At 32.0% G+C, this 26,092-nt stretch overlaps 2 protein-coding genes across 3 annotated transcripts; both read right to left on the bottom strand.

The window, feature by feature from the left end:
• Positions 1–2,942: 2,942 nt before the first annotated feature.
• On the bottom strand, positions 2,943–5,081 carry LOC137839110 (uncharacterized). Its single transcript, XM_068648240.1, has 4 exons — positions 4,881–5,081; positions 4,597–4,727; positions 3,916–4,326; positions 2,943–3,201 (listed from the first exon to the last, which is right to left on the bottom strand). The coding sequence occupies exons 1-4, from the start codon at positions 5,079–5,081 to the stop codon at positions 2,943–2,945; spliced, it is 1,002 nt and encodes a 333-aa protein (XP_068504341.1).
• A 2,636-nt stretch (positions 5,082–7,717) lies between these two features.
• On the bottom strand, positions 7,718–10,546 carry LOC137805814 (WUSCHEL-related homeobox 9-like). 2 transcript variants are annotated; one of them, XM_068605732.1, is made up of 5 exons: positions 10,299–10,546; positions 9,745–9,969; positions 8,572–9,363; positions 8,038–8,240; positions 7,718–7,945 (listed from the first exon to the last, which is right to left on the bottom strand). In XM_068605732.1, the coding sequence occupies exons 2-5, from the start codon at positions 9,872–9,874 to the stop codon at positions 7,940–7,942; spliced, it is 1,131 nt and encodes a 376-aa protein (XP_068461833.1). In that variant the 5' UTR covers positions 9,875–9,969; positions 10,299–10,546; the 3' UTR covers positions 7,718–7,939. The 2 variants fall into 2 exon arrangements, with proteins under 2 accessions (XP_068461833.1, XP_068461832.1); XM_068605731.1 differs by having other exon boundaries at positions 10,314–10,470.
• Between the last annotated feature and the right edge of the window lie 15,546 nt (positions 10,547–26,092).

Here is a 26,092-nt window from a genome sequence, read left to right as displayed (position 1 = left end):
TTGAAGCAAATTGATGATTTAAAATTCCTCATCATATATAGGATTCAAACACATTATAGTACCTCACTTAACAAAATAACACTACAAGAAAATATTAAATATAAACCAATTCTAGAGACACAAAATAATTAGTTACTATATTAATTAAATTATGTTATTTTAGAAAGTAAAACATTATTCATATCTAAAGTAGTTTCTATTATTAATAAATATTTTTTAAATTGGTATCTAATTAATTTAGTTACTAACTTTAGAATGGTAAAGTAGTTGACAAATAAAACATAAATAACTAATTAAATATCAATTTAAAAATTATTTATTAATAATAAAACTATTTTATATACTAATATTTTTTTATAAAAAAATATATTGCCAATATATTATCACTCTAAATTTTAATGTTGTAATTAAAACTCACATATAAAAGAAAACGTGAACTTCTAAAAAAAATCCAATAAAATAAAATAAAAGATCTAAACTTTGGGTTAAGATAATAAAACATACAAGATCAACTCTAAACAAAAGTAAAATTTGTGATTCGAGACCAAACCAAAACTAACGAAAGTTACAAAATAAAAGCAAGTGAGACTTGGAGAAAGAATTTTAAGAACAAAAATAAGGTGTTAAACGAGAGAATAATGAGTTTAAAGTACGAAAATATTTCTAAACAAAGTGTTCAAATATATTATGACATATTAGTCAGACACTAAGCAAACCTTCTTTTACTTTTCAACTTTTTTTAATGGAAGTTAAATATATTTTTTTTTTCACCAAAAGTCCATATTTTCTTACATGCTTGGATATTTCTATCTCACATAATAATTCATTTATTTATGTTTATCTCGTGTCTAAGAATTTAATTTCACTTCATTTCTCTATGTATAATAATATATTAGAAATTACAAAAAATTCACAGCTATATTAATTTAACAAAATTATAGAATACTTCTCTAATTTTATGTATGCTAAAAATCAATTTAACTATGCTCAAACTTTATTATTATTCATTGTAACAAGGCATTTTACATTAATTATTGATATTTTATATTAATTGTCAAACTTATTTAGATGTCATTGGTATAATATAAAAAAGCAGAGAGAAGTTGAACATGATTATCAACTGATATAGAATGTATTATTTTATATAAATTAATTATAAAGGGTCATCCATGCATTTTACATCGATATCGAATATGATCTTTCACCGAAAGTTAAGAATCATTTCTCTTTATTTTTAATTTTGATCATACAGCTTGAGAGACCTTTATTGCAGTCCTCTAATAGTGTTTTTTTGTTATAATGATTCTTCCCACATCTCTCGAGGTTAATTAATGATAGTGCATAAATTATTTTCTTTTATTATGGAGATATTTTTAAAGATAAAATAGTGATAGGTACTATTTTTTAAAAAGACAATACTTCCAATGCGGTAATTGATCTAGTGATTCAGGAGTTGAGACCAAAAATAGTTAGTGATGATATGAAAAAATTAACTAAAAATTTATTATTCAAATATTTTTTAATAATAAAAATAAATTTATATTTTATATTTAAGATAATTTATATATTTCCTTTCAACTATCAAATATATCATTTGTAGGAACTAATTGAATGAAATAAGAGAAGACAAAAGGTTGTAGCAACTGATTGAACGTAATTGCACAAAATTGCAAAACTGATATTATTCATTTTGGTTCACTCAATCATATATATAATAATTACAATTACTGGAAGCTATAAACTAGGAATACTAACAAGCCTGTAAATTGACCATTAGTGTAATATAACGGTAAAATAGTTTAAGGGTAATAAAATGAATTAATAATAATAAAATCTGAATTAATAACCAACATGCTCCCTTAATTCTGATTTGGAACAACCTTCCCAATTTGAGTCATGATATCGTTTTTCTCAATCGCCATCAATTCTTCATTCATAGCCTTTTGCCATTTGGGGTGTTGAATGGCATCGGCAAGTCTCACAGGTTCGGATTCTGCAAGAAAAGCAAAGTGAACCAAATCTTCATTGTCATCAACTTCATCATCAAGATTTACTTCGCAATCTTGAAGATGTACAGGTTGTCGTTGTTGCCTTCTTAGTCGCTCTGCAATTGGAGTTGCAACTTCAGGTTGAATTACAACTTCAGGTTGCACTACAACTTCAGGTTGAACTGCAGATGCTTCAAGAGTGACTCTATCTTCCAAATCATCGTTCAAAACGTAAATATATCGTTTTTTCGAATCCATTTCAGCTGTTGCATTCCGTTGTCATTCCTCATCTTCGGCAAATGTAACACACGACCATGGTTATCAAACTCGCGAGTCAACTCGTTGACTCGTCCGAGTTTACGTGCCCACTTTGCCTTACCGAGTTAACTCGGTAGTAAACTCGTTTTTTGGGTAAACTCGGTGGACTCGGCGTAGACTCGATGAAATCGCAGTGGACTCGCGACTCTGGTCCGAGTTGGCGAGTCCAACTGGGTTTTTTTTAAACCCCATAACGGTGTCGTTTGTCGAGTTCTTTTGTGGAGTGCGGCGGTAGATCGAGCGGAGCGTGCGGTGGTCACGTCGCAGTGGTCGCGAGTTGCAGTGGTGGCGTCGCGGTGGTGGCAGGTTGCTGCTTAGGTTAGAGATGGGTGGTGTGAAATTAGGGTAGGGAAGGGATTAGGGTTATGTGTTTTTTATTGGGTTGCTGCAGAATGAAGTCTGTTTTTTTAATTGGGCTTCCTACACACATTTGTTTTTTTGGACAGAAATTGAATTTAAAGGAGCAGTATATTTTTTAAGGAATGTGTGGGAGGGAGTGAATCCAATTCAAGTGAGGTTAATAGAACTGCATCTTCTAATAGAAGTAAAAATGCTCTAGAAAACTATTAATTTTTTTTTAATATAAAAGTAGACTCTTATGAGTCTACGAGTCGAGTCTACGTAGCTCCTACGAGTCTACGTAGACTCGCGAGTTTGACAACCTTGCACACGATTAATAATCACCTTCTTTGTCATTGGATTGTACAATTTGTATCCCCCATGCTTATATCCAATGAAAATGGTCTTCACTGCCTTATCATCCAACTTTGATCTTGTTGCATTGAGAACATGAGCATAAGTAATTGACCCAAATACCTTCAAGTGCTGCACATTGGGTTTGAATCCACTCCATGCCTCAATCGGAGTTGTGTTAGGAACACTCCGAGTGGGTGATCTATTTATCAAATATACCACACATGTTACAACCTCAACCCAAAAATAATTTGGCATACCTTTCGCTTTAAGCATGCTCCTCGCCATGTCCATGATTGTTCTATTCTTTCTCTCAGCAACTCCGTTGTGTTGAGGTATGTAGGGGCAAGTTATGTTATGTTGCAACCCAAGTTCTTCACAGTGCCTCTTGAATTCATTAGACTTGTACTCACCTCCTCCATCACTACGCACCATCTTAATTTGTCTACCACTCTCTCTTTCAACAAATGCTTTAAATATTTTTAAAGCAGTGAAATACCTCATCCTTGCTTTTCAATACATAAATCCAGGTTTTCCTTGAAAAATCATCAATAAAGGTTAAAAAATACTTATTACCTCCAACTGATGATATGTTCATCGAGCCACAGACATTTGTATGAACAAGCTCCAAAGGAAATTTTGCACGCCAAGGCTCCTTAACAAATGGTGTCCTGTGATTCTTTCCAAAAATGCAAGTCTCACACAATTGATCAGGGTGATGAATATGGGGGTAAACCATTCACTAAATTTCTTTTGGAAAGATTTTCCAAACTCTAAAAATTTAAGTGCCCAAAGCGTAAATGTCATAACCACGATTCATTATTCACTATTGCATTCAAGCACTTGAAATCACCCATTTGAATATCTACTGGAAACATGCAGTTTTTTGATAAAAATGTTTTAAGAATCAAATTACTTTTTTTTATCCAAAATTGATAATTTATTTTCAACTATGTGCATCTCATAACCCTTCTCAGCCAACTGTCCCATACTCAACAAATTACTTTTCATATCAGGTACATAGAAAACATCATAGATGTACCTGTGATCACCATTCTTCAATGTGATAAGAATTCGCCCTTTTCCAGTCACCGGAACGAATCTGCCATCACCGAATTTCACTTTTGCGTGAATTGAGTCATCCAAATCTGCAAACAACTCTTTCTGACCACACATATGATTTGTGCAACCTGTATCCAAATACCAAGTATGATTGTTTGGGGTTTCATTTGATGTGGTTGCCATTAGTACTATATGATCCTCTTCATCTTGTACGTGATTACTGTCTTCTTGAGCACAATTGGCAACATGATTATCACCTTTTGATCTGCACTCATTTGCATAATGGCCACGTTTATGGCAATTATAACACTCAACATTTGATTTATTATATATGCCTCCTCGTCCTCTGCGACCACGTTTTTGGTGCCAAGCACCTCCATGATTCTGGCCACCACAACCTTTGTTGAAATAGCTACCATGTTTATGACAGGAGCTACCAATTGAGGCTTGTGCTTGTAAAGTCTATTCAATTGGTTTTGCAATCTTATTGTCATTCATCCGCTGCTCATGCGCTCGTAGAGAACCAGACAATAACCTTACTGTCATTTTTGAAATGTCATTGGCCTCTTCAATTGCGGCAACAACATGTTCAAATCTGGGAGTTAAAGACCTCAAAATTTTTTCCACCTTTGTCTGCTCCGAATGTGTTTCACCATTGGTATTCATCTGATTTGTCAAGGCAATAACTTTATTTATATAGACATCAATAGTCTCTGTGGTTTCCATCTGCAACAGTTCATATTGGCGTCTTAGGGTTTGAAGACGCACCCTCTTGATCTTATCATCACCTTTATAATTGGTTGACAAAATTGTCCAAGCCTCACTGGCAGTTGTTGCTCCTTCTATCTGCTCAAATGTCTCGTCATTCATCCCTTGATGAATGAGATACAAAGCCTTATTGTCTTTCTTCTTCTGGTCACGATGCGCTACTCGTTGCGCCTCAGTTGCATTAATAGCTAATGCGGACACTCCACTTTCAACGACATCCCATAACTCATGATATTCAAACAAAACTCTCATTTGTACACACCACCGATTGTAATTTTTTCCATAAGGATATAGACTGATAATTGGGTAGAGTTCATGATAACATACTAGTTCTGATACCAGTTGTAGGAACTAATTGAATGAAATAAGAGAAGACAAAAGGTTGTAGCAATTGATTGAACGTAATTGCACAAATTGCAAAACTGATATTATTAGTTTTGATTCACTTAATCATATATATAATAGTTACAATTACTGGAAGCTATAAATTAAGAATACTAACATGCCTGTAAATTGACAATTAATGCAATATAACTGTAAAATAGTTTAAAGATAATAAAATATAAATTAATAATAATAAAATATGAATTAATAACCAACATCATTCACAAATTTCAATAAATTATTCTTATAAATTCACTCTAATCTCCTTCATTCTAGATAACCTCACGTTTTCTCACACATTTTTTTAAATTCTCATAAATTTACTCCTTTTTTTCACAAACTTTCTCCCAATCCAAACACAACTAGTGAGACAGTTATGGAATTTAATGGTATTAGTTTTTTTTTTTTATTCTGGGAGGGTGTAGTTTAATTGGGGAATGATTGAGTTATAGTTTTTGGGAACGGTGGTTAACTAGTTCCAATTTTTTTATAAGAATTAAATTATTTTTCAAATATTTATTATTCTATTTATATTTGTCGATGAAAAAAAAAGGAAAAACTTGAGACACTCCCAATGTGTTGTTTATATGTTTTTTTCAGATAAAAAAAAAAACTGTACCTGAACCTAAAATCTAATTTCGTCTTCACATAATTAACAAGAAAGGCACACTCATTACACTGATAGCACTAAGAAAGGGCAACCAGAGATGACGGCAAGATAGGATGACATGAGAGGCAATGACTTATGATGTGTTGCTTGTGAAGGAGAATAACAAGGGTATTGAGAAAGCAGAAGATGGGGTCAAAATAAAGAGTAACAATGACGTCAAAATGTTAGAAACAGACTATAAAAAAGTAAATTAAAGAAATTCATATATTATATTCTTAACATTCATTATAAATTAACTCAACTTTAAAAAAAAACAACTTCTAAATTTGTATTTCACAAGTGATATAATAAATCTAACTAAGTTTATTAATAAATTAACTTCTAAAATAAAATTTGTATTTGAAAAGTGATATAATAAATTTAACAAAATAAGTTATTTAAAAATGAACTTTCAATGTTATTTAATATCATAAAATCAACTTATATATTAATGTAAATATTCAATAATTTTTTACACGTTAACACTTTCAATTCGTGAACGAAACTATATATTTATGGATGTTTTGATAGCAATCCGATAACAGGTGATACGATAAACGCAACAAACTCTAATTAAAATAGACTCTAAATAACTCTGATAATATATTAAGAAGTGAACTTTTAATTACAACTCAACCTTATAAAATTAACTCATAAAATAAAATTTACACCAATTTTTATACAATTAAATTTTTTTACTCCAATTTATGTTGGATCTTCAACTAAACTTTTATTCTTTATGTACTGCTATGAACCGACCGGTCACTGTCATGACTCAGTCTCCCTGACCGAGCTGACCGACATCCCCACGGACAACCAGGTCGACTGACACACTTAATCATTAACGTTCAAACCAAGGTCAATGAAGCTAGAACTACCATTAAGAATTAGGTAATTGAATCATAAGTGTGATACATTCCACTAATCAGGTCCAATAAGGTAAGCCCATTAAAATAATATAAATAGCACATATTCCAAAAAGAAATGTACGCCATTATTACTATACACCCGAGTGCCGAATACCCTCTTTACTGACTTAAGTGTCAGAGTGCCTTTTGCAGGTACCTTCCTCATTTGACATTCACTCGATACTAAGAGCGAAGAGTAGTGCAAAGACCAAAAAGTTCACAGTAAAACTTTAACAACCTACACGAAAATAAAAAGAAATAAAAAGAAGATGAAACCTTCCATAGTTGTTTGATTCTTTCTAAGACTTTAATTATTATGAGATATTTTGTTTTCACAAACATATTTTAGTACAGTGTTTGGATTTTGAGTCATTTAGCTTTTAGTAAAGAGAAAAACCGAATATATGCATAGTATTGAACAAATGCAATCACTATTTTTCCGGAAGGTAGAACCATCGTGGCAACTAAAGAAGGAGCGTGAAACAATAGTACAACCAAAAAACTGGCAGAATGACATCACATAGACCGCCATCACAAATTATCTCTCCCTCTTAATTAAATCACTGTTCCTTTCATCACATTTTCCTCAAAAAAGTTATATTACCCTTTACACTATTTAAAAACACATGTATACGGAACTTCGAATTCGCATTATATGCTCAGAAAATAAAAATATAGTGCTTTTTTGTTTATTAATTTACATTTATCTTAATATTTAATTTACATTTTTGTGAATTATTGCTTTAATAAATAACATTAAAATAGTCCTTACAAGTATCAATTAATCAATTAATAAAACAAATCAACCGACTCATGACATATAATGATATTAATTTTGCTTTATATTTTTACAAAATGTATAGTTTTTTATTTGTATATTTATCATCTTAATTTCGTTTCTACAACTACCGTATGTATGTACTTGAAGTGAAAAATACTTGGTACGATTCAAAGTAAAATATACTGTGTTTAATTATTTATCCATAAAATGAAAATACAAATATCCTGGTCAACCATGACATAATTTCTATATTTTGAGACCTACACTCTACCAGTGATTGTCACTTTTATGAACCATATTGCAAGACAAAAGAGAACAACCAAACGAAAACATAGAAAACTATATATCTATATATCTAAATCATGTTTTGCTCTCCACCTTCACTTCGTTATATCTGCAAAAACAGAAAAAAAATTGAAAAAATCATCCACATGTGATTAACATGGAGCTTTAAAAAAAATTGCAGTGTTTAAGAAAAGTGCAGACCAGATAATAGTAAGCACCATGCTGCAGTGGGTGGAGGGTAGTGCCCCAGTCGTCGGTGGGGACAGGGCCGGAAGAGTGGATAAGCACAGCTTCATCTCCAAAGGCTTGGCGCACGTTGAAGGGTCCTTTCATAACCTCAAATGCAACATCGTTAATGAAAACTATACATTTTCCTCTATCTGCTGTAACCTCACCACCAACACCTGATACAAACCGAATCATCTCTCATGTGCCAGTTCAAAATTATCACTTACAATAACCTACATAAGCCAATCAAGCCATGCACACGTCCATGTCCATGAACAGTGCACCACATATACCCTAATCTCAAAACTAGACCCTACCTAATAAATATGCCGTAGATGACATAAGAAACTAGAGATTCTCTGAGTAACTTTTATAACTTACTTTCCTAGTACATTTTCTCAAACAAAAAATTGATTTGATGTGTTTAATCTAATTTCTTTATAAAAAATAATGGTGTCATTTTGTCAATTTTGTGAAAAGGGTTATTTCCAACATGTATATTATTACCTTGAAGTTGGGTGATTGGACATGGAGGAGCTGAGATGGAGGGAACGAGGGTTGTGGTTGAAGGTGAAGTGAGAGGGAAGCTAAGTTGTTGACGGTGCATTAATTTTAATGCCTTTTCCTGATCTTGGTCTCTCTTTGAGAAGGTTCCATGGTTCATGATCTCGTTGAGAAAAAGAGTACTGCTAGGTCCAACATTTGGTTGACACTGTGGTTGAGATTGCATGATATTGTTGGAGAACTGAGGGACAGAAAACCCATGCGTTGTGATGGTATTATTAACTATTACACCTTGACCATTATTGTTCAAAGGAAAGTATAAAGACTCAATTGCTGGTGGTAGCAAATCGGTGTTATTGTGAGAATGAAAATAAGTCTGATTCACAGAAGCAGTGGGAGAATTAGGCACTGCATCATTGACATTTGAGAAGCCAAAGGAAAACCCATTTGGGTGCACTAGTTCTTTTGAAGAGGATTTGTCAGAGGAAGAGGATGAGGTTGAAGGTGGTGTGATTTGAGAGAGAGAAACTGAGTTTGGTTGTGTTTCTGTGTTCTGGTTCTTTGAGTTTTGGATGTGGCGGAGCTTGTGCTTGCTCCTGGATTTGCGATTCTGGAACCAGTAGAACACGTTGGCATCACCAACTTGGCCATACTCCTGCAACTGCACCCGGATCTTCCTTATCTCATCCCTTGGGGGATTCACCATCCCAGAGTTGAAGATGGCTTCTAGAATGCGAATTTGCTCGGGTTTTGGGTTCCATCTTGACTTCGGTTCTGGAGTTCTCTCTTCACTTCCTACAATTTCAAACCACAAAACAAAATACCTAAATTTCATGCACAAATTGCAAATGACAACCGATGTGTGCTAGATTTGGAATACTGTATGGAACTTCTTCATAGGAGCAAAAAAAATATCCAAAAGATACGAAATTCAGAAAAACTTACTGATATTTGGAATTCAGTTTTGAATAGGGTAGTCAAGCACTGTTACCTTTGAATATATATTATAACTGTCTCACTTTGTTTACGTAATTAAAGCTTTTTTTAAAAATCTGAACTACATCACAAGTCACTTTGTGTGTTCCTTTGTACCATGAAAAGGTGAGCGTAAGCATTCTAATTAACAAAATCTAGTCTGGGAAAAAAGTGATCTTGAAAGTATCAGTGGTTACAAACCTGGAGTATAAGGGCTTCTTTGGCATCCGGTGGACAGGACAGAAGAGTTGTCTTCATGCTGCCATTGGTTGTGGGAATTGCAAGGCTTGGATTTGAACATGCTTGGCCAGTGTTTATTGGAAGAAGACATGATAGCAGAATTACTGAACTGGAAGATAGGTATCAAAAGTGGCCAACCAAAATGAAAACACAATCAGAGAAGCAGCCCTTGCTTTTTGGTGTGAACTGAAGCAAACATATGTAACATATCTCTTTGTCACCATTCCATTCCATTAATAATAATAATAATAATGCTTCATTAATAATAAAAGCAAATCTATCAGTATCACTTTCAAGTCAAACATGTAACACCTTTTACACAGAAATTATGCAGACACAAAATTCTAAAGTAATGAAATAAAAGAAAGAAGAAAGCATGAGAAAAAACAATGAACGATCGACAGCAGGAATCGATGTGATATACGTGTGTGTGTATATATATATATACAAAAAGTAGAAGGAAGGAGAAAAGAAGAAGAAGAAGAAAACCATATACATGTGTGTAGCATGTATACCTAGCTTTTGCTTACACTTTTGCATGAGTAGGGTGAGAAAAACAAGAGTGTGGAGGTTGTTTACATGGTAAGGAGAGATGGATAGAAATAGATGATTGAAGGGTCTTTGAAGAGAAAAAGGAGAGAGAAAGGGGTGGGAAGGGGAAGGGGAAGAGGAAGAGAGGGGTTGATTATTCTGAGGGGAGAGGTTGTTGCAGGAATAAATATGGGGTGGGGGTTTCAAAGTGAAGAAAAGGGTGTGTTGTGGTGTTTGATTGGAAAGCGGTGGTGGGTTAGTAATTGCAGCTATTTAGATTATTTTGACAAACAAAGAAATGGAGGGTTTTTGGATTGACTCGAGGATATATTTATTATCCGTTACATATCTCTATTTTGACTCAAATTCCTCCCTCTGTCTAGGCTTTTCCAAATTCCTCCAAAACAACACTTCTCTATAATTATTTAATAATAATATATAATAATAATAAATAATAATAAAAATATATAGTATCGAATAATAAGTTTACCACTAATTATCCATTTGTCCTTAAATATAACTAAATTGTAATAATTTTATAATTTTATAATTTTCTATATTTTATTTTATTATAATTTTATAATTTTCTATATTTTATTTTATTATAATTTTATAATTTTCTATATTTTATTTTACCTTACCATTTTACTTCATGGTTGAGATATCTTTTCTCCACCCCTCTCTCTCTCTTGTTATAAATTTAACCATATACAAAAAATTATAATTTTATTCATCTTAATTTCAATATTAATTTTTTTTTCTTAATTTGATTTCAAACTAATTAATTACTCTATTTCCCTTAAAGAAAGAAATGCATCTGTTAAAAGTAAAGTTTGCTGAGAAGTGTAATATATTTGTGGGAAAAGAAAAATATTTTTCTCTTAAACTATCTTTTCTTAAAATTTACTATCAAGAATAAAATAAAGTCATTAAAAATGAAACTCTAATAGAAGGAAGGACATCTATAATCATGAAAAAAATATTATATTACCACATAAATTTAAGAATTAACAAATCTCATTAGTGCTGCAATTATAAAATTGTTAAATCATTTGGTAAAGTCTTATACACTTCGTGAGGTAGACCAAAATGCTGAGCGTTTGACAAAGTTAGCTTAAGCCATGAATGGGAGATCAATTTTTTCTTGTTATAGTTTATTGAAAATGCTTTAAATAAAACAAAAATTAGTTGATTTATTTATGTGCAGTCTCAAACTTATTGGTCAGTTTATGACTAATTAAATATTAAAACACTTACTAAAGGGCACCTTGTGAATAAGCCACTGTTAGAAATGAAGTCTAAGCATTAACTAAGGAACCACAATCTTTAGGGGATGAATATGATACATAGGTCATAGGACGATCTACGGAAGGGCATTCACGAGCCTAACCGAAATGATGTTTTGTTATTGAAATTTTAGAAAATTCGAGAAATTTTTTAATATATATGGGAATAATATGGGAATCATGTGGAGTCAGTTTTTTTAATCTTAAATTCTTATGCCTATTAAATTAGTTTTTTTAAGTATTAAAACTAGCCAAATGAAGCATATGAGGATTTGATCCTCTATAAATGCAAGTTGAAATTACATTCAAACTCTCTAATTTAAGATCAGTTTACTTTATTAAATCAAAATATATTAACGGTCCATTGTGGGACATGTAAAATTAATCCTACCTCCACCTAAACTACGAGGAACCAATGACACACAGTGTAGTCAAAAGAAGATGATGACATGTCCACTTTGTAATAAATCCTGAACATCATTCAGGATTTGAGATGTGAGAACGAGTGATAGTAGAACCCTCATCCACAAGTTCTATTAGAGCAAGAATCAAAATACTCCAAGAAGAATGGAACTCAAGAGAGACACAAAATCCATAAAAGGGTTCTTTATTCTGTTTAAAGGGACTGCTATTAGTTTGCAAGGAGTATGATTGTTTTCTGTGTTGCAAGCAAATTGCCTATGTAGATGTGTCTCTACAACAATTTTCTTCAGAAAGGGGCAGGTCTATATCAACAAGCAAAACATGTAGATCCTATGAAATCTTTGATAAGATCATGGACCAACAAGGCTTGGTGTAGCAGCTAGCGCAAGTGAAGGCAAAACAGATTTGTCTCGACATCTTAATGGGTATGGTTTGGGATTGCAGATTGCTGGTAATATGCAGAGTTGTTGAGCAAGAGCTAGTGCGAGTGAAGGCAATGCAAATTTGTCTCAACATCTTTGAAGGGATATCTGGCAATCACTAGAGGTTTTTATGGGAATGATTTTGGATGTGCATATGTAAGAAAGTGGTTTATGTATATAGTGTTGGATAATATGAAAATTTGCAGAAAATATACAGAGTTGCAGCTCTGAAAAAGCATTGGTTCTTATAAGTTTTTCAGTTTTGTAGAGATACTTTTGGATGTTTTTTTTGTGGGTTTTTTTTTTGCACTTGTATAAGGGTTGTGATACCCCTGAAGTGTTCATTTTAATTCATTTAATCTTTGCTGACAAAAAAAAAAAAAAAAGACTATCATAGAAACATTCATAGGAATCCAAGGAGAATGGAACTCAACAAATACTCTCAAGAGGGACATTCCTACATATCTTAGACCTTGTTCTAGTTATTAAATATTAGAATAAAATTTCATTTCTTGTAAAATAAATGTTGACCTACACAATTAGGTCAAGTAGTGTAGAAATTTGAATTGTAAAATTGCATTTAACTAGACTAGGTTTAGGTTTAGGGTTTTTAAACCTATCTAGGGTTTACTTGTGCTCGATTATGATCCATCTTAAACCCTAGGCCGATCATGAATAACCTAGAAGCGCACATGAAACACATTACCTTCACATGGCAAGTGTGACTTGTTTTAGGCGCCTATTTTCAAACTTTTGCATTTGAATTTTTCCCACCCTTCTTGCTTGTAAATGGTCGACCCTCTAACCTATAAATTGGAGTGCTTGGCTCATGAAAACACATATCAAATATATGAGTGTTATGCTGCCAAATTGCAAGCCTAAGCACTCTCTTGTCCAACCTCTCTAGGATAGTCACCTTTGGTATCTTCTCTCATCTTCTCCAAGTGATTTAGCTTAACCAATCACTCTCCACACTCCTCACGGTAACTCTAAGGAATCCATGGTTCCAATGGAGCTCTCCTTGACACATCTCTTCCATTAGCTTCCGCAAACTCTCACCAATCTCCAAGGAAAACCAATTCTGATGAAAAGGATCCTATCAATGAGGAAAGCAAAGCCACTTAGAAGAGGCTCATGATGAACATGAAAGGTTGAGGAAAGAGGGAGAGGTCTCCTGACGATGATGGAAGAGGCCCTAAAAGCCCATGAAGAGATACAAAAGGATAACAAGGAACTCTAGTAGATGATGCGTAAACAAGTAACCCGCTAGGGACAAACATAGTCACATTTGACATTGCCTGACGAAGATACACAACCCTTTTTCCCGAGAAGTCATGGACAAGTCAATCCCTCCATAGTACATGGTCCCAAAGATCACCCCCTTCTCAAGATCATGGGACCTTGAAAATCATCTCAAGGCCTTCCGAACATAAATGATGATTTTGGGAGGATCTAACGCATATCCAATGCATATGTTTGTTGAAACCTTCATGAGGACTACTTTGCAATGGTTGAGTAGAATACTGAACGATATTCTCCCAAATGTTTGTACAATAATTTGCAGCCAAGAAAGTTAAACCAACGAGGACTATAGATGATTTCGATATCAAACAAAGGAACAATGAGCCATTGAAAGACTATCTCAATTGGTAATGCGACATCACCATATGCATCCACCAACCAAATGAAGAAATGTTCGTTGACACTTTCGTCAAGGGATTTTGAACTAGTCCTTTTAGTGATTCTTTCATACAGTGTAAGGTAAGGTCAATGGTAGAGATTCAAAATTGATGTGAGTTGATTTTAGATTGACACATTTTAGATGTTGCACTTTTGGTATAAGCTTTTTGAATTAGCAGAATATGGTGAGAAGCTCAAAGAAGATTTCCAATGCACACGAACCTAACCAAGTGGTTAAGTGTGAAGGTTCTCTTTTAGAGAGCAAAGAGAAAATAAAATATAAAAGTGGTGATGATGCTTTGTGGAAATGTAGATAAACAAAGATAAAAGATGACCGAATTATAAAGACGAAAAATTAAGAACATAAATGGATAGGAAATGGCATAATGAAGAAAGGAAAAGAGAAGAGATAAGAGAAGCTTATGGGGAATGAAGGGGATGATCACGCCAATTGGAAGGAGGAGGGATTCTAAGATGAGTGGTGAGGAGTCGCCACTTGAAGTATAATTTACTCAAGATAAGACCCAAAATATGAGAGCACTCACAATTTCACTCAAACAGAGTTTCTTTACTTCAAAATTCAATGTCTCCATACAAGAGGCAATACAATCTATTTCTAGGATAGAGTGTCTTAGAGAACAAGAGTGAGAGGGGTAGAGGCAAAATTATGGAGAGGCTTCTAGAAACTAGGCCTAGCCTAGCTAATGTCGCACCGTATGAATAGTTTCTAGAAGGTAGGTTAAAAGAGTTAACATGGGGTGGCACATGGAGGTGTAGTTGTATTTTGCACAAGTCCAAATTATACTAAGTACACCCTACTCTAGCTTATTCTTCTAATTGGGGCCCAAAGTGAACCCAATTTATTTACTCAAGCTTATCTTGTAAAAAGACCAGAAGAAAGAATAACTTATATTCTTGTCCATGTTTGGTTTATCTTCTATTGAGACTCTTCTGAGATTTGGTGGAGTCTTGTCTTGTATGCTGAGATGACTGACCTAGGTGTGAAGTGTTTGTGGTGTCCTTAGTCATCTTCTTGTCGAGTTGGGTTGTATAAAAAAATAGAGCTACATCTCACATAAAAGTTGAACAGGTCATGAGTAGGAAGAGACATGAGAAAGAGCGGCACCTCCCTTTGATAATAATCAAAGAGGTCCAACGAGACTGAAGAACACGAGAGGATAACTCTTCATCCTCTTGACATTTCAATCGACGGTACGCCTCTGATATCATCCAACGTTCACAGGAAGAAATGCCTAGCTTACCTCCTTTGACAATCTCTCGAAAGGAAATTCTGGCCGATGAGAAGGCGACTAAGCGACTTGAGTTTCGAAGAAAATTTGATCGGGTACTTGGTCACCTCTGGGGTGTGGTGTGATTTTCATCACGCTTTGGGACACAATACAAAAAGTGTTATGCCTTGACGCCCCAACTATCATGATTAGCGAGGGACAAATATTTACAAAATTATATCCATAGGTCCCCTCAAACAGAGAGCCCTTAACATAGAAGATCCCCAAAGTCTCGACCTACAGCTACCGAAGAGCATAAGATACCTATCCTTGAACATTTTAGTTCAATTTTAAGAAGATCAATCTAAGCCTTTAGACAGAGTACTAGTTGGCTTCTTGGACGAACATGTTGAAGTTTGAGGTCATGCCAATTTGAGAACCACCTTCTTAAATAAGTAACTCACAAAGATCATTGTTGTTTGGTACATAGTGGTCAATGCCCCATCCGCATATAACCTATTCTTGGGGAGGTTGTCCCTAAACAAGTTAGAGGTTGTGGTATCTTTTATCCACCTTAAGGTTATGTTTCCTACCCCAGAAAGGAAGATTGCAACTATGAAGGTACTTCAAAAGTAGTTCATAAATGTTACGAGAGCAGCCTCTGAACCTGCAATAACACTTACATCATCTCCACATCCTCAAATTTGAGCGTGTTGGAGATGGATCCTCGCATCACGCATGAGGACCAAAGGCCCCAATCATGGGAGATGTAAGGTAAGTAGACATGGGCAACAAAAAGATAATAAAGCTAGAAGCATATTTGGTCGAATAGGTAGAACACCAGGTGGTTGAGTTGATAAAAAAAAATATCCATGTTTTCCCATGGGAAACTTTGAAGGTGCGAGGCATTGACCTTGATTTCCTTTGTCATCGACTACTAGTAGACCTAAAAGAAAATTTGATGATTTAGAGCATAAGAAAGCTTTGTAAGGAGAAGATAAGGGTTGTAAAAAGAAGAATCCAGAAGCTCCTAGTCCCTAATCACATACAAGAAATTCAATATCCTATGTGGTTGGCTAATACGGTGACGCTAAAGAAACCAAGTGGGAAGTGGTGCATATGCATGGACTTTACTAACTTACAATGCTTGTCCTAAAGACTCTTACCTGTTACCAAACATAGATGCTCTGGTGGTCAATGGGTTGGGTTGTGGATTGCTCAATTTAATGGATGCATATTCAAGTTACAATGAAATCTGAATGCATTTGATGGATGAAGAAAATATGATTTTCTTGGTCGATGCAGCTAATTATTGTTATCGAGTTATGCCTTTTGGCCTAAAGAATGTTAGTGCGACATATCAAGGCCTGATGGATAAAATTTTGCAACCCATGATAGGGATAAATGTGGAAGTATGTGTCGATGACATGGTAGTCACGTCCATTGATGAAGAAAACATCAGGCTAAAGGAGTTGTGTTGCAATGATTAACAAGTATTAGTTGAAGCTCAACCCTAAAAAATTCATCTTCGGGGTAAAGGCAAGTAAATTAATGGGTTTCATTCTTATTGAGTAGGGAATTGAGGCGTATCCAAAGAAGTGTTCGGGCACTATAAACATGAGAAACCCAACTAATGCAAAGAATTCTAACAATTAATCAGACAAATGGTTGTCTTATCTCGTTTCTTTTCGAAAAGGAGGCAACAAGGGTTTTCCATACTTTCAGTGCCTCTGGAATAACAAACGCTTCTCTTTGAGATCGGAATGTGAGGAAACTTTTTCAAAGTTGAAGGAATACTTGTCCAACCTTTCGATCCTTGGCAAACCAAGAAAGTGTGCCCTTGTAGCTATACATAACCGAGACTGAGCAAGCAATCAACTCGACATTAGTATAGAACTTTGATAGAGAATACAGACCATTATATTTTGTTAGCAAAGTATTGCAAGGTATTGAAATTTGATATCAAAAGTTAGAAAAGGCGGTACCTTCAATAGTCATCATAACTCGACACTTGAGGCGTTATTTCCAAAGCTACAAAATCATGATTATGATTTATTTTCCAATAAAGCAGGTTCTTCTAAAGCCAAACATTGCCAGAAGAATAATAAAATGGGCTATTGAACTATCCAAATATGATTTAAATGATGAGACTCAAGGACCTATTAAGAGACATATACTAATTGACTTTATCAAGGAACACACTTCGCCCTCTGGATTGACAAAATATGGAAGCTCAGGGATGAATCCTATTAGTGGATGGGGCTACCAACATTAAGGGTAGTGGAGTAGGGGTATGTTAAGATGTTAAGCAATCTATCACCCATCTGACAGTTTCGTAACACGAAAGTATATTTTTTTTTTATGATAACAAACACTATAAGGTGTGTTAAGATGTCTAGCGAAGTTGCTAAGTGTGCGTATTTATTTGAAGACCCATCAGAAATTCTAGGTTGCTTAAATCTTCAAACGATCAATCAATATTAAAATGTAAGACGGTACATGTATATGGATGCATTATGTTTTCTTTTCTACATATCCTATACCAATTTTATAATGAGGACCTTTGGAATTCCTAATTAGAAGATTTAGATATTTACCACAAATTTCAGACTATGCTAAGACTTTCCTAAGAGTAGAGTTTTCAGTCCCAAGATCGTCTAGTGTTTTCTTGTTTACAAATTCATCAGTTTTTTTTCTTAGTTTTTATTTAACTAAAATAAGTTTTTTCTGGACCTATGTTAGATCAGTGTTTTAAGTTTCTAGGATTTGATTCAAATACATATTCTCTTCACGCAATCTATTTTTAGCCTGTGAGAGTTCTGGATTTTCTTTAGTTACATTATCTAGTTCAAAACTAACATTTTATATTCCTTTTTCAAAGCTTTACGCTCCGCTATAATGTGTGCATTATATGATACTAGTTCGTGATATGCTTCTCTAATTGAGTAAAGTTCAGAAAGATATACCTTTTCATTAGATTTTTTAGAATATGAAATGTTCCACGTGTTGAATTGAGGTCGATATGAGCTTCCTCTTTTGAGTTGGATTTAGAGAGATCCAAGTCTTTGTATGTAGACACAAGGCTTTTTTTCTTTAAAAAAAAATTCTTTATATTCTTCAAATATGATCATAACAACTTTAATTCTCTTAACTTAATATTCTAGTCAAATTTGCCACGTTGTTTTTCATCTTCAATGTGTTAGATGCTCGAAATGGGAACTTTAGCTCTAATGTGTTTTGCGTGTCTTCAAACAACTACTAGCATTTCAAATACTTTCTTTATCTTTAAAAAGTTGAATGTTTAAGCTTGAATTATCTTTGTACTCGAATATTTCCTTTTGGCATTTTTCATCATCTTGTTTGTATAACATGCTCATAAAGGAAAGTTTAGATATGAGCCTTTAATCCACATATCACTTGTTTTTACTTTGAATATTCTTTATCTTTGTTTGTAGTCGTTTGATATTGCTTCAATCTAAATTTGCATGAATCTCACTTTGAAACTTCATCTCTTTCCTATGAGACGCTCAATTAGGAAACTTTGACTTTCAACTTTATATGCTCATTTAAGTTCCTTTGATAATTTATGGAAAATATATAAGTATCAGTGAATAATATAATCATCATAATAAAACATGGATACCACTTAAACAATATCTTTTATATTTTTTTGAATTATCAAAACTTTTCGTTCTTGAACATTTAACCGTAAATCATTTTCAAATAATTTCCAAGATAATATAAAGTTTGAACGTTGAAGTATAATCATATTTTAACCTAAATACACTTCTACAAAATACATTTCCAAAAACTCTTTAATATGGAAAATACAAGTACTTTATTTTTCGGAAACTTTCGAGTATACATTGTTCATTTGAAAACTTTCTAATATAATTTTAAACTTAATCTTGAATGCACAAATGTATTGAATTAGTTTGATAATCAAAATAGAATTTTCATTCACAAAACATTGAAGCACATAATATTTGAGATTTCTAATGTGATATGTTTTTCATTCTTGTATACAAAATCTTTCCAAAAACATTTACTTATAAATCTTATTTGAAAGTCGTACTTTATATGAATGAAGAAGGTCAAATAAGATTCTAAAACTTATAAGTAGTGTCATAAGGTATTCCAAGAATGTAAAAGTTAAGTATAGAAACTCTTTGATATAACAGATTGTCTGATGAGCAGGAAACGAGATGATTGTATGTCATATGCGTACTTCAATGACCGTATCATATGTTTATAAGCATTATATATTTTATCTTTTTACGTGCTTTAGTGTTGTGTATCTTGTTGTGACTTTTGGGACTGTTTGACAACATCTTATAATGTGTCCATGAGCAAAAGGAACCTCTAATGAGACCGTCTAATATATTTTAGTGTTGTGAGATCATAGGGCACATCTCTTCACAGTTGAGCTATCTTATCAGACAATGATCCTTGATTTGAGATTTTTATTTATAGCATATAAATTCTTAGAGATTTACCCAATTCTATGATGAAGATTGAATTGTTTGATGCATCTTTACTAGACAGTCTAAAACATTTTTTCACTGTGAGATCGTCTAGCGAGTCTTACTCATCTTCTTCATTGATATGAGTTTTACTTTATAAGCATCTAGGATGTAGCACTTTCAAATAGATCGTCTGTAGTTGACTCTTCTGAGATAGTCTTATGATATTTTCTCACACAACTTTCTACTATAGAAACATCTTGTTCAATATTGAATCCATCTATCAAATTTTAACAAGGTACATAATCTAATGTATTGATTTTTTAGGAACATTGATCGTCTAAAGGTTTAAGGAACCTATAACGTCTGATGTGTCTTCAACTAAATCTGCACACTTAGAAACTTCGTTAGATATCTTAACACACCTTATAATTTGTTATCATTAAAACATATAGACTCTTGTGTTATAAGACCGTCTAATGGGTGATAGACTGTCTAGCGTCTTAATAATCTCCCCCTTTTTGTATGATAAAAAACTATAAGTTTAAATGACACATAAAAGCATTACCAAGTATATCAGATTTAGATATCACATAGAAGCCATTATAGAAGCACATCACTAGAAGCAAATAAAGCACAAACACTTTGTATGCGAATGTGTGCAGTTGAGTTCATATAAGAAACAAAGAAAATTCTCCCCAAACTCTTATACACTCTACTTCCAAAACTTTTCTATTTTCTCCCTATTTTTTACATTATAAAAAAGATTTCACAAACAGAAATTGTCATGCTGCGATAGGGGTAGATGTGGTTTTTGAAGTACAAAGTTAACCTTAAGCCGAATAAATATCTTAGAGAAAGAATCTGAATCTAAACAAAAAACAAGATGCAACAAGTTGTTCAAGCTTCTGATTCTGTCTTTCTTCCAAGTTTTTCAATGTTGTACAAGCTAGCACACTGTCTAGAAAAACTAATACATAATCCCTCTATTTTCTATATCGACATACTCACTGGTTTTGTAGATCACAATTTTCTTGAGATCTTTGAGAATTTTGATTCCTCTTAGTTATTCAGTCTCAGTGATATATACACATGTGATTCATAAATTGGATCATCTGCCTGCGAGATTTGTGCTAAGATAGTCAAATGCATATTGTCCGATGATGTGATTTATGTTGTAGATGTTGATTTGTTGTTTTTGTGGGTTTCTTGATCAAGGTTATCAAGGCTAGATTGTTGAGGGTTTCATAAGTTATTGGTGATCTTGTAAGGTTTAAGATCAAGTGTTTGTTTTGTTTTTCTAGTAGAGTGTATGTGAAAACTTGAATTTAGTGGATTGGCTTGATTAGTGTGATTGAGCAATTTGATGTAGGCTTCTTTGAAAAGTGAACTAGTATAAAATCTTTTATGTTTTTCTTCTTTCTTTATATTGTTTACATGCATTTAATTTTGAATGGAATTTTTCTTTGATTTGAAAATAGAAAAGTTGATAAAACACCTTAAGAAAACTTGTTCAAGATTCACTTCTTGGATTAATGGATTCAAAGAAAATATGATAAGTATTTTATATTTTTAAAATTTGAGAAAATATTTAAAAGTTTAATTCATCTCATGTTGAACTCATTATATATTTCAATAATTAGTATCAAAAGACGATTCTTGAAAGTTACTCAAGATTTATAAAATCCTTTTTAAATGGCTTAGGGAAAATTGTCTTTTGTTGAATGTGCTTTAATCAATAGGCCACCTATGTTTTCAGTTGGGAATTATCCTTTTTGGAGTTAGAATGATTATTTTCATTAAATCAATTGATAAAAGTATTTAAGATGATATAATCAATTGTCCTTATAGTTGTAAATGGTATATAAACCATGGAATGACCTCAAACAAGATGAACAAAGAAAGACTCATGATTGTAAAGCTAAAAAATCATGACCTCTCATTGATTCTTGATTATTCTTTTGTTTTTCTGAAAGCAACAAGACTAAGGAAATGTGGGATACCTTGTTGAACTTAAAGAGTGTCTCAAGTCTCAAGAAAAATTGTTTTAATGTTTGAATATGAAGATGTTGAAGTTGTTTAGAGAGTTTCCACCTTTCATTGTATGTTGTTAAGTCTTTCTTACAAGGTATCACAATGCTTTTAATCAACACACAACCAATACTAAAATGAATTAAAAGAAAACATGTTTTGAAAAGTGAAAAAATGTTTTAAAAGGTTTTATGGCCTTGTTAATCCATTAAACTATTCTTGATGAGGTTCAAAATAAACTAATCAATTATCACTTTAATAATCAATTAAACCAATGAGTAGGGAAACAAGGATATTAATTGATTAACATATTTCATAATTCATTAAATATATTTTCTGCATTAATTGTAAAGTATAAATAATCAATTAACACTTGCCATGATCGATTAAAAGAGGAAGGGTTGCAACTATTTTTCAAATTTAACTGGAATAATCAATAGTGCATTAATATCTATTTTAAGTTAGCATTTTCAAAACTCAATAAGTAAAGCTTTTATCCCAATATTTTATACAATGAATACAATCACAAAAGAGTGAATCAAATTAAGATATTTTGAGAAATTTTCACACATACAAACTATACTTACAAGATTTCTCATATTCAAGGTTGTGCTATGTAGTGAAAGAACCTTGTTTGCTTCTGCTGTGATAATTTTGTAAACTTTTTATTTATGTTCTTGTTAAAGTGTCCAGTGTTTGTTTTTTGTTGTTCAATGATAGATAAGGTAGATATTTTCTTGTGTCTTCTAGAGTTGATAAGATTAATATTCTCTTGAGCTATCAATAACTATTTTTTGTTGATATCCTCTTGAAAGTTTTTAAGAGTTTACTGATGTTAGTAATAGTTAAGTAATTGTTTTGTAAAAACTTATTAAAAATAGTGGAATCAATTATTCTAATGTTGAATAGATGAGACTCTATGTAGGATCATATATCAAGTATAAATCTTTTTTACAATATTTCTATTCCTTTAGTTACTTAATCTTTATTCCTAATCTAATCGCATTCTATTTTCAAATTTAAACTATTTTTTGTAAAAAACTTAAGAAAGAGAATTTTTTTAGAAAAAGTTTAGAAATCAATTCCTCCCTGACCTTCTTTTGGCCAAATCGTTCTCCTTTTCTAACACATCTTGGAGGTAACATAATGACATCCTTCTTTTCTAAACACACCTTGGAGGTAACATCATGAGGGAGAGCTTAAGGACCATAAAGTAAATTTAGAGGTAACATTTAAAGACCATAAAATAGGTTTAGAGCTAAAATATGTTTTTTTTTATAATTTTTGGTGTTAGACCTTGTAATTCTTTCTATTTCTATTTCTTTGTATTGAACCTTTATTAGATTTTAAAAATATTTTATTTTTTTAATTAAAGACTTCCTACACTCTAGTAAGAGGCTTGTGATTTAGTAGTGTTTGAGCCATTAGTATAAAGTCTGTAGTATATACGTTTTTTTTTAAACTCTTTGTACTTATAATTTGAATTTTTTGTAGACTTTTGTAGTCATAATTTGAAATGAGAATTCTTTTTAAATTCTTCATTAGAACTTTTGCCCCCTGTTTGCTTTCATGGATGTACTGTTCAAGAGGAAGAATGTGAGTAGATATCCATGGTTTGGATCAAGGAATGTGCAAGGAAGTGAAGGAGAGGATATACCTGTGAACAGTAAATATCCTTTCCCCTCAAAATGAAGAGATGTAGAAGGAAAGCCATGTCAGCATCCCTTATTTCCAAATTTACCCTCATTTGAATGTATCACAATGCTTCATTTGAATGTATTAATATTTAAAAAAAATTATTGTACAATGTTTAAAATATATATATATATATATATATAAAATGAAGAAACAAATCATAATAAATTTTAAGGAAGATTTAAGTTTGTTTATTATTTTATAAAATATTATAAATCAGTGTAAAAAAAAATATAAAATCTTCCATTTATATATTAGTTATTAGAGTAGATCAGGTGATACCTATTTTTCAAGTTCTAATCAGATATTTTATTAAATGTGGTTGGATTTAGTTTTTTTTTAAAAAAAAGAATATACTATATCTAATTAAAATTAAAAATATTACCTGGGTTGAATCATGGTCATCACCAAAAGGTTATACTAAACATTTTCATTTTATTTTATACTAAATATTTAATTTATTTAATACAAAAAAATCCCTAAAAAGAATCCATCACTTAAAATAATTTTATTCTAACTTAAATTATTCATTAGAAACTGAAAATATAATTAATATATTAAAATATGTATTTATGTATCATGTTATATTTTTGTTGCTTTTGTATTTTTTAGATTGCTTTATTGTGAATTTTTTTAATATTAACAAATAGTAATTTTTTATTTATATAAGATGTGATTTAGTTTTTAATTTTATAGTATACGTTTAATATTTAAAGAAATTATTTGAAATTCTGTTTTTATTTTTATATTAAAATATTTCTATATATAGTTATTATGTTTATGAGTTATAATTTATTTTATTATATTATGTTATGAATTTTTTTTTTCTATTATTAATTACGTTATATTTTTGTTGTTGTAGTATTTTTTATTTTTCATTTTTAGAGGATTTTTAATATTAAAAAATAATATCTTTTTATTTATATAAGATTTGATTTATTTTTCAATTTTATTACTTGAAATTCTGTTTTTATTTAATTTGTTGAATACATATTTTTTTTTAATTATAGTTTTTATATTATACATTTAACATATATTTTTTAATTATAATTTTTAAATCTACGAAATGTGTGAAAGTTTATCATTTTTAAACAAAAACAACTCATTTTATTATTAATTTTTTAATAGACAAGGATTAATCTGTAAAGTAACATTTCACACCTTTAAAAAATATTAAAATTCCCTCATAACCATCACATCACTCACAAACTCCCATAAACTTTCCTCACACATCCATCCTAAGATACACCAATCCAAATACCCTCACTTTCTTCACACTTTCCTCACACATCCACTCTCTCAAATCCTCACACATTCCTTTCCTAATCCAAACAGCATGAGTTTCCAATTCAAAAATCTTCTAAAATTTGTTTTCTTTATGTTTGAGTTTCCAATTCAAATTGACATATCTTTTCCCGGCTCATCCATTTCTTTTATTGTGAAGTCAAATCAATGTATATTGGAGCTTCTTTATATATGATCATTTATCACAGCTTAGATTTTTGGGCTTAGTTTCAGATTTTCCATAACTGTTCCGAATTTTGTTTTGCGTGATGTCAAATTTTCGTGGTGCAAGTAGAAAATTCAATTTGAATAACTGTGTTTGAGTTGCAATTTAATCAATGGAATTTTTTCACGGACGCAATTCCTGGAAAGCGAAGATTGCAATCTCGGGGAGCAGTTTTTTTTTCTGGCATTTCTGGAAACAGTTGCTTGGTCGGTGAACGGCGGATAGCGGTTCTTCATCATGAAACGGTGCAACTGAATCTGAAAAACAAGGAACTATTGTGCCTCAATTTTCCGGCGAAAGCAATAATCAGTTATCAAGCGTGGCACGCAGCTGGATTGTAGGAGCTCATTGAAACATTCGGTGAGGTAATTGAAACATGGAAGCTGATTTCAATTCTGATCGGAATCATTCCGGTGATCTGGTTCAATTGGTTCCAGAGGTTTTTACCATTGATAATTTCTTCTTTGAACCGAATTCGTTGGACTGCTTTTCTGTGATTTTAACTCAAGCGGTGCAGAATGTCGCTATGTGATGAATTTGATTTGACACGCGAACAAATCGACATGTGGATTTGAATATTAATTCTAGAAAAATGGATTATCATATTTGAAACTGAAAACGTGTATTGGTAGCAATTTGAGTGCGGTGATAATTAAATTGAAGGGATTTGATGCACCAATTTGTCTAGCTGAAAATGTTTTTTTTGTTTTTTTTTTATTTCAGTTGAGACCTAGTATTGGGTTGAATTGTTAGAATTTTTTTGCTGGTTAGAGATTGAGATTTTTCTAATTGTGTTAAGTTATTTTTTTTTTATATATATTTCTAGTGGTAATTCTAAATATTTTGTTTAGATTACTTTTATATTTTTAAAAGGTTTATTTCATTGTCTTATTTTTAGTTTTGTTATATTTTTTATTTGTTTGGTTTAGTCTATTTTTTATTTTAAGTTTTTTTACTTGTTTTTAAGTTTTTTTTTTTTTACTTTTGTTTTAGAGTTTTCATTTTCTTGATCGCATTGGGTTGAACTTAAATTTATTAC

The sequence above is a fragment of the Phaseolus vulgaris genome, chromosome 3 (assembly GCF_000499845.2).
Source record: "Phaseolus vulgaris cultivar G19833 chromosome 3, P. vulgaris v2.0, whole genome shotgun sequence".
NCBI lineage: Eukaryota > Viridiplantae > Streptophyta > Magnoliopsida > Fabales > Fabaceae > Phaseolus > Phaseolus vulgaris.
This window is presented reverse-complemented; position numbering and strand designations above follow the sequence as displayed.